This window comes from Polychytrium aggregatum (assembly GCF_025602895.1).
Source record: "Polychytrium aggregatum strain JEL109 chromosome Unknown BJ171scaffold_61, whole genome shotgun sequence".
In the NCBI taxonomy this organism is placed as follows: domain Eukaryota; kingdom Fungi; phylum Chytridiomycota; class Chytridiomycetes; order Polychytriales; genus Polychytrium; species Polychytrium aggregatum.
Genome location: NW_026516263.1, coordinates 273,313 through 285,058, shown reverse-complemented (window position 1 = coordinate 285,058; position 11,746 = coordinate 273,313). Strand labels below are relative to the sequence as shown.

Below are 11,746 nucleotides of genomic sequence, written 5' to 3'. Positions count from 1 at the left end.
CACATCCGACTTTCGCACCGCCGCATTGCGATGCTACGCCCTCATCCATAGCCTGCGTAAGGTCGCCTCCATATTCAGTGTATCCAAGAGCACCATCCATCGATGGCACCGAGGATGCAAGCTGGATGACCCATCCCGGGTCCCAGCTCGCAGATCCACTTTCTTCGAGCAGGCATGTCCAGTCATCCGCACCCTGATTGAACAGGACCCGTTCCAGACTGGTCCTGTGTTGCGATGCAAGCTCGAGTCCATCCTCCAGAGGAAAGTATCACTCTCACTCTGCCACACTGCCATCCACCGAGCAGGTCTCTCACACAAGAGGGCAACACACCTCTACAAGTCCAAGCGACTGGATGAGCGAGTGGCACAGTTCAGGGACCAGGTCCGCTCCATCGACCCACGACGGCGTTTTTGTCGACGAGACGGGATCAGGATCCATTTTCCCTCTCTACGGATACTCACCGAAGGGTGCTCCGCTTCGCCAGCGCAATCACATGAAGCACAAGTATCTGTCTCGGTGGCATTTGCCATCACCACTCTGGTGTGCTGCATCGCATGTACTAGGGCTATGCATCCGCCCTCGGAGGCAGCGGTTTTTGCTCAGTACTTTGAGCAATTCGAGCACCACCGACGCCGTCCCAATCACCATCATGGAAGCGTCAAGGTAGTCTCGACGAACGAGTTCAACACCTCGCAAGTGTGCTCCAAGTGCCTGGAGCCAGTTCGGTGGAAGGACTCGATGCGCCCAGTGTTTGCGAATTCCCACTTTGTCAGGAGCTGCAAGAATCCCAGCTGCCGGACGTGTGGAATCGCGACGTCAATTGCAGGCGCGCAACATGATCACAGTATGCAGGTCGATTGTGGAGACCGGAGAGCGACCGGCGGTCTTCACTCGGAGGCTGCCAAAGTGATCTGTTTTATTTCTTGTGGCTTTGCGTGAACGCAAGCACAGCACATACTACATGTTCATGGAACGGCTATATTGTCCCGTTTTTTCTGAATAAAGTGTATGCTTCCCAAACCATCAGCAACGCGATTAACACCAGGACGGGAAACAATCTCACGGCTTGCTCACTGGGGCCTACCCATCACCGAGCTCATGCAGTGGCTGGATGTGAAGGGAGCACGGATGGGCGCTATGCCGTTTTCGTCCTGAATATGCTATAGCATTAGACGATCCTCATCGTCAACAGACGCGATGACATGCCGCGATGAGATTTGGTCAGGACGGCTCAGCTCGCCCAGGGAACTGTACGAGCCCGCTCGGTCACCGAGTTTTGGAGGAAGCGCGGCATAGTCCTCGGGAGGGAGTGTGCAGATGAGAGGGAAGACGCCCTTGCTTGCCGGTGTTGGGGATGAGGCCCATGGCCCAGCCATCATCGTAGGAGCGGATCACGATTACATTCCTGATCGACACTCAGAGCCAGCTCGTCGCTGATGCTGGGGACATATGGGTGAACCACCTTCACCACAGTCGGCTCGGGATGCTGTGGCGAATCGCGACCTGGGCCGATCCGGACCGGAGGTGGAGCTGTGTAAGGTTTAGCAGCAGGCGGGGGAAGCTCTCGTGCGACCGCTGCTGGACGGGCCCGGGCAGCTTGATGATTGGGGCGGCGGCTCGGTCGATACCGCTGTTGGGGCAGCTTGAGTTGGAGACCGGGTCCTTGGGGCGGCGGGCCTGGTGATCCGGAATCCGTAGCTTGCGGGGCTGGGGACCTCATCTTTGGGGGGAGCGGCGGGGGTGGAGGAGTAGGCGTGTACTCTCGGGTGGGTCGAACATACGGGGACTGCTTTCCAGAAGCAGGAGAGGAATTATGCATAGAGGCAGTTGGAAGGGGAGATCGAAGCGAGTCATTGAGGCCATTGGTGGCCATTCGATTTCGGAATAGTCGACCTCTTGGAGAGGAATACGTGCCGCTGGCTTCCATGTCTTGCTTGTGTCGTTGATCTTGCAAGTACTGCTGTATGTTAGGCTCTCGGTGGATGTTGCACATACATCGGGTCTCGGGAGGCTCGGCGACCGTTTCTGGACCAAGAACCCGACAATGACTCCGAGCAATACGAGGGCGCCGACAATGACCCCGCAGATTAAACCAATGTTGCTTGGGTTCCGTTGGGGACTGAGGGCGATGGTGTGGTTGGTGCCGATGTGGTGACCGCCGGTGCCGTTTGTCGGATGGCCTGAAACTCGGGAAGCACAGCAGGGGGTCATTCGGTAGCGAGCTACATCCGTTGGCCATGTCCGTGGCATCGAGGAAGCCTGGAGAAACAACCGAGGTGGTCAGTTTGGCAAAACTGGTCAAGACCACTGCCATCGTGCCTGGCCGTGCTCGGCCGTGCTCGCGCCGGAGGTGGTGGGATCACCAAGCGAGCGCACTCCAGCTCAATATGCAGATATGCATCGACGCACATGGACATGTGCATGGACACACACGGACATGTCCGCTGGCATTGCCCGCACACACCTGCATCCTTGACGATCGAGCTGCTTGTGCAGCCAACTCACCACAGAACTGGACGTCTTGGTCCACGCCTGCATAGCACGGCCCGCCATTCGGCGTCGCCAGGTCCGCCGGGGCCGTCGTCGAGCAGTACGTCTGGAAGGTGCCCAGGGTCGTGGTCCGGCCCTGCGACTGCGTCGTGTTGGAGGTGGCAGGACAAGTGGTCGGGTCGTTGAGGAGCGACTGGACGCTCGCAGTGGCAATCTGGCACTGGGCCGTGCACAGGGCCGGGCCGTGGACGGGGCTGCCGGCCGGAGGCGGGCACGAGCAGCTGCTCTGCATGATGTTGTCGCGGATGATGACGCTGCAACCAGAACGAGAGCTGGTAGCGGAAGTTTTGGGAGATGAAGGACGAGGCCGAGGCCGAGCAGCCCTTGTTGGAGATGAAGTTGTCGGCGACGACGCTGATGGTTTCGTAGCGCTGGATCATGACCTGGTTGAAGGTGTCGGTGTTGACGCCCGTGGCCGGGAACTCGTCAAAGTAGAGACTGTTGATGCCATAGCCGACAAAGCTAGAGCCGCAGATGTTGTTGGCGGCGAGCGGGAAGCAGGCGCCCGGGGTCTGGCAGAAGGCATCGGCGGCAACGGCGAAGAGCGCGGCTGCAATTGCATATCTAAGGAAGTAGTGAGCGACAGCCATTGAGCCGATTGGTGCTGGGAAGGGAAGGGAGGAACAAAAATGGGAAAGGATGGATGGAATCTCGGAGTCGAGCCCGGAGCGCAGATGTTCGGAGCAGACCAGCTCTGGGTCTTTTGGCGCGGAACAGTGGTGAGGGGCCCGAGTGAGAGCGCCGAGCCAGTGGGCACCGACGCAGACGAAGCAGGGGCGACAGAGGCAGCGATGGAGAGGGCCAAGGCTCGTCAAGCCCGAGGAAGCAGCGCCGACCAAGAGCAAGAGAGTTGGGTTCGTGCAAGAAAGGGGCAAGGCCGGCTGGGTTGCAGGCGCGTCCTGGGGTCAGCCGGCCTCGGCGACACAGTCAAAAGCACTGTGCGACAAGGACCCGTGCATGGCCACAAGCCGGGAGAGGGCGGCACGCGCCTTCACGCGCTCGGGGATGCACAGCCACAGCGGGCTGGGAGAGAATGTTGCAGCGGGTCGGGCGGGGCACTGGGGAGAACTGCAGTCCAGGGCATGCAATGCGATGATGCGATGCGATGCGATGTGGTGCGATGCGATATGATTCGAGAGGATGAGAAACAGCGCAGACCAGCCCGCACGACAGTGACGGTGCTGGCAGGGGCTCGGGCTGCTTGGCGAGGCTTCGGCAGCCTTTCCGCTTTTCCTTGCTCTGTCGAGCGGTGTAACCACACGTCCAAGTCGGGACAGAAGCACCGAGCATCCCTGGTGATACGATCTGGCTGCGGGGAGGGGCGTGCAGGGCCGCGACTGCATCGGCTGGTTCATCTCGGGACACACTGTTCCAGGAGCGTGGATCGCATCCTGGGGTTGGCCAAATGGTTGTGGTAAGGATGCACCGGCTCTGGGCAACGAAACAAAATCGGTCAATGCTCAAAAAACCGGGGTGCCCCCGTTGTTTATTGGAGCCGCACTAAAACGGTGACAAGCCAAAGACAGACATACAAGCATACAGGGATAGAGGACACGACCAGAGTAGTTGGGGGGGGGAATGAGTGAATATTGACAACAGATGTCAGACCACAGATAGGGACACGTTACGGGACGAGGATGGAAGAAGAAAGAAGGTCGGCGACTCAGTTACGGCCATCCAAGTTTTGCGCGCGGGGCCGACGACAAAAGGCCGGGTTAGACTCAGAGTCCCGTATGTCGTGGGTGTCAGCCTTCCGACACCACCGAACAGGCAGACGGGTGTTTGCTGCACCCCATCGCTGCACAGGCCGAGTGGCACAAGTTAAAGCCTGAGGGTCTACTCATCAAACGGCGTTGCGAATGGGCTCTGGGCTTTACCTTCGCCGTTGGCATTGATCATCGTCGAGCGCTGCTGGACAACCATCTTGGCGACTGCCTCAATGTCCTCGGCCGAGATGATCTGAGACGACATACGCTTGTTGAACTGGATGTCGCTCGAGGTGGCGGTCGAGAACCGCTGGCCACCGTTGGCGAGCTCAAAGGCGACCACATCTTCAGGCCGGGCCACGCAGACGAGGGGGAAAGCGCCCTGCTTGCCAGTGGTGGGCACCAGTCCGAGAGCCCAGCCATCATCAAAGGATCGAATCACAATCACATCATGGCCGACTTCGAGCTCGAGCTCGTCGGCGAGAGTGGGAGCATAGGGGTGCACGACTCGCATGACATTCTGGGCAGCAGTGGCCCCAGGAATCGCTTGAGAGAGCTCGATGGAGGCAGCGGCAGCCCCGGGTGCAGCTTTAGAGGCCGGAGGAGCCTGGGCAACAGCAGCAGCGCCCACGGATGTGAGTACAGAGAGGCTGTCTGGTTGCTGGGAACGAGAAGAGAGAGCCGACTTGAGGGGTGCACTCTGGGAATGCTGCTGGGTGGCAGGCGGAGCTTGCTGGCTGGGGGTCTTGGCAGCCATGGCGCTGGGCACTGGGTATGCCTTCTGGCGCTCAGGAGGGGTGGAGACGAATTGGTTTTCATTGGGGGCATAGCTCAGATGGTTGACGGCCTTGTTGGCTTGGGCGGGAGGTTGCTGCTCCATATGAGGCTGTGCTTGGGGAGGCGGGACATCTCGGCGCTGGGCGTACATTGGAATGTTGTTGTTCGAGTTGCCAGTGGAGGCATAGGTCTGATGCTGAGTGTAGTCGGTCTGGTAGTTGTAGGCCTTTTGCAGACGCCGGCGGCGGACGATCCAGACGGCCACCACGATGCCGACAAGGGCAAGGACGCCGAGGATGGAGCCGACGATGATGCCGATGGGGCTGCCTCCGGAAGTGTTGCCGTTGTTTGTGTTGTTGTTGCCGTTGAGGGCCATACAGCAGGGATCGTTGGGGATGAGCTGGCAGCCAGCAATTCGGCTGGATTGATCTCTGAAGCCACAATCGCTGTTGCTGACCTCGAGAGGGGCGCCGGCATAGCACTGCACGGAAGGGTTGGATGTCTGGAGGGTGAGGGCGTTGTTGCAGTACTCGATGACGTTGTTGATGCTCTGGTTGCGGGACTGCATCGCCGAGCTGCTGGTGGTGGCTGGGCAGACACTGACATCGTTGTAGACGGTGGTCAGAGTGGTGTAGGCAAACTTGCACTGGTCCGGACAGAGGAATGGCGGGGGGGATTTCGTCTGGGGACAGGCGTTCGAGCCGTTGTAAGAAAGATAGGCAACTCGGCCACAGAAGGACGAGAGCTGGTATCTCAGCTGGTTCGAGATGGACTGGGAGACGGCAGGCAGACACGCTCTCGTGCCGACGAAGCTGGTGGTGACGTTCTGGACGCTGACAACGAGGGCCGAGACGTAGGTGTTGAAGTCGGCGCTGTTGGCGTACTGATCGGTGCTGTAGAACTGGTACCCGTTGAAGTCGGGGCCACAGATGGAGTTGGAGTCCAAGACGAAGCACATCTTGGGCAGGACGCAGCGACTTGGGAGACGGGAGTAAAGACCGCGAGGGGGCGAGAATACACCAGGCCCGTCGGAATGGGGAGGCAAGTGAGCCCGGAAGGATGGGAGCCGCGGGAGAGAAAGCAGGAGAGTGGCCGTTGGCTGCCGGTGCGGGGTAATGAGGCAGCAGGAGGCTGGGGACTGAAAGGGCAAGGGGAGGAGGCTTGTGTGTGGGAAGAAGGGCTGGGTGGGTTGGGGGCCAAGGCAACAAGGCGCTGTTTGGGGCCACGCAGCGAGGCGCGTGCTGTGTTGTATTGTCGAGTGCTGTGTGGTGTGGAGTATTGTGCTGTGCGCGCTGCATGTTGTATTGCGCTCCGCTGTGTGGTGTGTTGTCAAGCGCTGCTTCGGGCTGCCCGCGCTGTTTGAGGTCCAGCGCGTCCTCGCGTTTTCTGCAGCCTTGTCCCACAGGGCACGCGCGCTTGGCGCACAGGGACAGCCGCGCCGCGCGTCGATCAAATGAACGGAGATGCAGCAGACCCTGTGGGCCGCGCGATGCCCTGTGCGACCTCCGTACCGGATATGGAAAGTGATGCTGCGACCGGCTGTTTGCAATGCCTGGCTGCATCCAGCATCCAGCATCCAGCACGCAGGATTCAGCATCCAGGATTCAGCATCCAGGATTCAGCAGCACCCAGGCATGCCGCACGGTCGAACATGGTCTTTTCCTCCAGCCCCACACAGCATCGCCCTCTCGTTTCCTGGCCACTCTCCTGAAGCTTTCCTTTCGCTGCCCTTGTGGCGTTGCCTTCGTGGTCTTTCCATGCTTGTGCGGGCCACGGCTGGCGGTCACGATGGCACCGTGCTTCCAGCCGCCCGCTCTCCGACATGATCGCGCTTGGGCGGCTGGCATTCCATCCTGGGCAATGTGCGAGCAGACCGATCGACAGCAGATCCGGCGCTGCGGTTTCCGTTGGGCCCATCGACCACCAACGGGCGCGCGGGTCGTGGGTGTTGGAGAAAGGACCCGAGCAGCGAGTCGGCTTGCAGCTCGGATGGAGGATTGCATTTTGAGTGTCCGATTGGAGATCACGAATCGGGAGACCCCCGACACACCATCCACATCCACATCCACATCCACATCCACATCCACATCCACATCCACATCCACATCCACATCCACATCCACATCCACATCCACATCCACATCCACATCCACATCCACATCCACATCCACATCCACATCCACATCCACATCCACACCCTCACTGCAGCAGTCGGGATACGTTGTCCGTCCCCCCCCCTCATGGTGTGCGTCGTTCCCCCACCAGACCCCCTGTGCGTCGTCCACCTATCCATCGGCCACCACCACCCCTCCTCGCCGGCTCCTCCACACCACCCGCTTACGGCAGCAAATGTGCTTCTCGAGTCTCATCCTTGAAGGTGGCTCCTTTCGCCGCTCATCCCCCGCCCACCACCAGACACTGCTGGCCGTTCCACAGTGTCCCTCCCAAATTTGCTCTCTTTGCGTTTTTGCCCGTCCTCTCCGCCCCCCTCAACCGACACCTGGCCTCCCCATCTGGCCCTTCTCCTGCTGCTTGCTCGGCACGTTGGGTCTCGCCTCCCGCTTCCCCTCGCCCTTCGTCTTGACTTCCAACCCTCCCTCGCTCACCGTCTTTGCCACTTTGACCCGACTCTTCTACCAACGTAGAGCGCCTTCGCTGTTGTCGCTGCCATGTCTGTCCAGCCTGGCCCCCTGGGCCTGCCTCAAACCACTTCGCTCTACAAACAATCTGTTGCCACCATCGAGCAACTCTACGCCTTTGCCCCTTTACAGCCACTCCTGTTCCCTGCGGGCCTGGCACAGACCTTTGGGGACGGCACCTTGAACATTGTCAATCCCATCCACATCCTCTGGCCGTTCCTGCGCTTCGGCAGTCCGCTGTGCATCCTCGCCAACTATTTTCCCGAAGTCCAGCCCAAGATAGTCGTTCCTCCCCTCGCCGAGCTCGGAAGCCAGAATGCATGCAAGAAAATGGTCTACGCTTTTCTGGTCGCATGCATCACCCTTGGCTTGAGCGATGGTGATCTCTTCGCCGTCTCGGATATATTCAAGGACGACACCAATGTTCTTGTTAAGGTTCGTCATCATAGTTGGGTAGATTGCCAGCCGCTGATCTGGGCAGCCGTGGTTTGCTGCCAGCAAATCCTCTGATCAGCAGCCTTTGCAAGCTGTTATTCTGCTCCCCGTCCGCTCCCCCAACCGCAAGCTTCGACTCTCCTGATCCGGGCAACTCCATGCCTATTGCTTGCTCGCCATGTGAACTCGCCGCCATTGCACACCGGTCGCATCAGTGTTGATACCTTACATTCATTCCATCCGATTCAGATTCTCCGGACAGTCGATATCCTATTGTCTATGCTCAAGAATCGAGGCTTGCTGCCTCCACCCTGTCCGCTGCCGTTTCAATCCTTGGATGCCGATTTATCTGACAACCGCTCTAAAATCATCTACGAGATTCTGCAGACCGAGCGGGTCTATATCGCGCAGCTCGAGACCCTGGTCGGCTACCGCGAGAGCCTATTGTCAAAGAACGTCATCTCCAAAGACACGGCTCACATCCTCTTTGGCAACCTGATTGATCTCTTGGATTTCCAGCGGCGCATCCTAATGTGGATGGAGACAACGATCGCGCTCGGTGACGAGCATCGTATCGGTCTTGTGTTCATCCAAAATGCGGGACACTTTTCTCAATTCTATGGCACCTACTGCTCAAACTTTGACTTTGCCTCAAATACCCTCATGGAGGAAATACCAGCGCTCTCCAAGCTGCCCCACGAAACATTTACGTCCCTTCAAGATATCCAGTCCTACTTGATCAAGCCTATCCAGCGCATATGCCGCTATCCGCTCCTGCTCAAGGAGCTGTACAAGCTCTCCGAGAGCAGCTCCTATTTGTATCTCTCTGAGTTGAATGAGGGCTATGAATCCGTCACAAAGGTTGCCGAGGAAGTGAACGAGATCAAGCGTCAACAAGAGCTTCAGCACATCAAGACAGAGTTGGTTGAGCTCGTCGACGACTGGAAGGTAGGCACGATTGTCTTGACAGCGCGCCCTTTCTTGCCATGTTTTGACAGCGCATCCTTTCTTGTCATCCGAGCACCTCTAAAAAGCACCCTTCTCATGAGAGCGCATTCAAATTTGATTATCGCTTTCAGGGATTGCAACTCAGCGACTTGGGCGAGCTTCTGCTCCATAATCGAATCTTTATCGAGGGAGTCGATGAAACAGCCAGTCTGTATCTCTTCCACAATGCCCTTCTGGGATTCCGTGATAACCCTGGGCGCAAAATTCGAGTCGGTCAGCGCGAGGAAGCGGCCTTGGTTTTGGTCGGCCTCGTGTACATCAGCTGTATCCAAGTGGTCCAGGATGTTTCTCGGAGTGATGCAAGCAGGATCAAAGTGTTTTGGAGAGACGAGCGGGACAGCGAAATGTTTGTTCTCAAGCTTCGCTCCCAGGAGCAGTACCGCCAGTGGAAGGAGCAGTTGGAGCAGCTGCTCGAGCGCTTCCGCAATGGTAGTGCACGGGATTCTGGCTACTCGGCATCAACAACACCAACTGCCCGCCCGAGCAGTTCCTCAAGCGGCGATCGACTTCGCCCTTCGAGCGGTGATCCCCTGGCACCTTCAAACACGAGCTGGGATCGACAGACAAACGGCACGACACAGCCCGAAGCCTCATATTTATCGCCAGTACTTGGTCGTGCCAGCTCAATGCGGGCTCAAGGGACCCCACGGCCATCGGCGGCAGTTCCGATTGCGATACAGGCACCTTCCTCTCCGACCGTCTCGTCTTCAACTTCCTTCGAGGGCATCAATTTAGCGCGACAAGGCTCTCGTTCGGCAAGACCGATATCCCGACGGCCTTCGACAAAGGGGGGCGGTGATTATTTCTCTGGCTTGATCGGCTCACCGCCCGGTGCCGATTTTTCAGCGCTCGGTATCAGTTCATCCCCTCCCGTGCGACGCCAGAGCATCAAAGCCCCTGCCCGACAAGTCCTTGTTTCGACATCGATCTTGAACACGGTTGATGAAAATCCCGCCAGTCGGCGAATGAGGAGCCCGCAAATACCCAATGGCCTAACCAACCTAACGAACTCGCTTAATGGCGGGGTAGCGCACGGTGGGGAAGCTATCCGCCAAATGCTTGCTCAGAATCCTGTAGTTGGTGAGGCGATGGAAACCGCTTCAAGAGCCTCAAAGCATCAGTCGATATCTAAACTCCAGCAGCAGCAACTTCAGCTCGAGCTACTCCAATCGGAGCTTGCTATTGAAACAGCAAGCGAGCCTTAATATCCCCAGACGATAGTAACAATACGGCTCGTAATTGAAGACAACGGATTTCGTGAGTCGATATGAACAGCCAAGCCGCCGCGTCGTGTTGACAGCGCCAAGGAAATATGGATCAAATGTCCATCGAGAGTAATCAATAAAGCCGAGACCATCAGATACCAGGTGTCCACTCTATCCAGAAAAAAGGAAACCACAGCCGCTTCCGTGAACATGTACCATGTGATGAGGTTCCGTCAAGCTTAGTCATATGAAGGGCGACGTGGGTGGCGACGGTGGGGTTTGAATTGCTCAAAGTACCGAGCAAAGCGCTGCCTCCGAGGGCTGGATGCATAGCCCTTGCCCTGTCGCCATGACGCATTGCCAAAGGCGATCACCACATCGGTCCGTATCGGGGAGTGCTTCAGGACGGCCTTGCACATCCTGTCAACCGCCACTTGGCGCCTCTTGTGGCCTGTGAAGCGATGGTGACGGGCCTTCTTGCCAAGGTGGAAGTCGATATGCACCCGAAGCTTCTTGAGCCAAGGCCTATGGTGCGCGACGCTTTACAGCGTTTCCAAAACGAAATGGGACACCCCGTTTTGAGCCATCATAGTGGGTTTTTCTGGGACCTGAATACACCCACCCACTCATTGCGATCATGGCCAAACACAGCACCCTCGATTTCCGCATTGCTGCACTGCGATGCTACTCGCTGTTCCGCAGCTTGCGCAAGGTCGCCACCATCTTCAGTCTGTCCAAGAGCACCATGCACCGCTGGCAATCCGAGACCAGTGTGCAGGTCGACTGTGGAGACCGGAGAGCGACCGGTGGTCTTCACTCGGAGGCTGCCAAAGTAATCTATTACATTTCTTATGACATAGTTAGACGCATTCCATCGCATACAACGCTGACGAATGGGTTGTGGGCAGGTGTCCCATTTCCCCTGAGTAAAGTGTAACATTGACAGTTTGTGCCCTTGGCCCATCTCCAATAATTTCTTCAATTTTTCTCATGCGAACCTCAAACTCCGTGAATCTGTCGGAAATTGGTCTCGCTATTTGCTCACGGAGTTTGGTTGGGTTAAATTCATTTTTGTTTGAGTTATATCAACTCAAAACGGCCAAGGCAACCCAGAGGAGGGCTGAGCTTGCGAATCTTGCTCGCCTCGCACGTGTTGCCAGCAGCCCGGACTGCCCTGGGACAACTGCCAACCCCGGCCCAGACGATAGGGTTGCTGACGACCCAGATTCTCTCCACCCCGACTCGACCGATGTGGCCGGCGTATTGAGCACCCAGGCGACTCACTCGCTGCCCGAGGGTCAGCATCTGGCTATATCCCAACAGCCATTCCCATGTGCTTCTCACCCACAAGCCCTTTGCGAACCTCCTCAGACAGTAGCACCCGTCGCTCAGGTCCCATTCGACCCAGTTCTCCCCTCCTCGATG

At 57.8% G+C, this 11,746-nt stretch overlaps 3 protein-coding genes across 3 annotated transcripts; 1 reads left to right on the top strand and 2 right to left on the bottom strand.

Annotated features, from left to right (window-relative positions):
• Positions 1–972: 972 nt before the first annotated feature.
• Positions 973–3,141, bottom strand: BJ171DRAFT_527157 (uncharacterized protein; the record flags this gene model as incomplete). Its single annotated transcript, XM_053112683.1, has 5 exons — positions 973–1,136; positions 1,176–1,335; positions 1,416–2,260; positions 2,507–2,772; positions 2,813–3,141. 5 exons carry the CDS (start codon positions 3,139–3,141, stop codon positions 1,072–1,074), a joined length of 1,665 nt encoding a protein of 554 aa, XP_052962427.1. The 3' UTR covers positions 973–1,071.
• Positions 3,142–4,004: 863 nt separating this feature from the next.
• BJ171DRAFT_464350 (uncharacterized protein) lies at positions 4,005–6,101 on the bottom strand. The gene is made up of 3 exons (XM_053108543.1): positions 5,184–6,101; positions 4,429–4,955; positions 4,005–4,051 (listed from the first exon to the last, which is right to left on the bottom strand). Exons 1-3 carry the CDS (start codon positions 5,990–5,992, stop codon positions 4,038–4,040), a joined length of 1,350 nt encoding a protein of 449 aa, XP_052962426.1. The 5' UTR covers positions 5,993–6,101; the 3' UTR covers positions 4,005–4,037.
• A 1,455-nt stretch (positions 6,102–7,556) lies between these two features.
• On the top strand, positions 7,557–10,510 carry BJ171DRAFT_263822 (uncharacterized protein). The gene is made up of 3 exons (XM_053106784.1): positions 7,557–8,108; positions 8,358–9,056; positions 9,188–10,510. The coding sequence occupies exons 1-3, from the start codon at positions 7,704–7,706 to the stop codon at positions 10,319–10,321; spliced, it is 2,238 nt and encodes a 745-aa protein (XP_052962425.1). The 5' UTR covers positions 7,557–7,703; the 3' UTR covers positions 10,322–10,510.
• Positions 10,511–11,746: the final 1,236 nt, after the last annotated feature.

Bases quoted from the DNA above. Each gene is read 5' to 3' on its own strand.
- BJ171DRAFT_263822 (XM_053106784.1), top strand. From the start codon at position 7,704: ATGTCTGTCCAGCCTGGCCCCCTGGGCCTGCCTCAAACCACTTCGCTC. The intron at 8,109-8,357 runs GTTCGTCATCAT...CATCCGATTCAG, and splicing joins ACACCAATGTTCTTGTTAAG to ATTCTCCGGACAGTCGATAT. The intron at 9,057-9,187 runs GTAGGCACGATT...TATCGCTTTCAG, and splicing joins AGCTCGTCGACGACTGGAAG to GGATTGCAACTCAGCGACTT.
- BJ171DRAFT_464350 (XM_053108543.1), bottom strand. From the start codon at position 5,992: ATGTGCTTCGTCTTGGACTCCAACTCCATCTGTGGCCCCGACTTCAAC. The intron at 4,956-5,183 runs GTACGCCCAGCG...GCATTCCCAGAG, and splicing joins TCGAACAACAACATTCCAAT to TGCACCCCTCAAGTCGGCTC.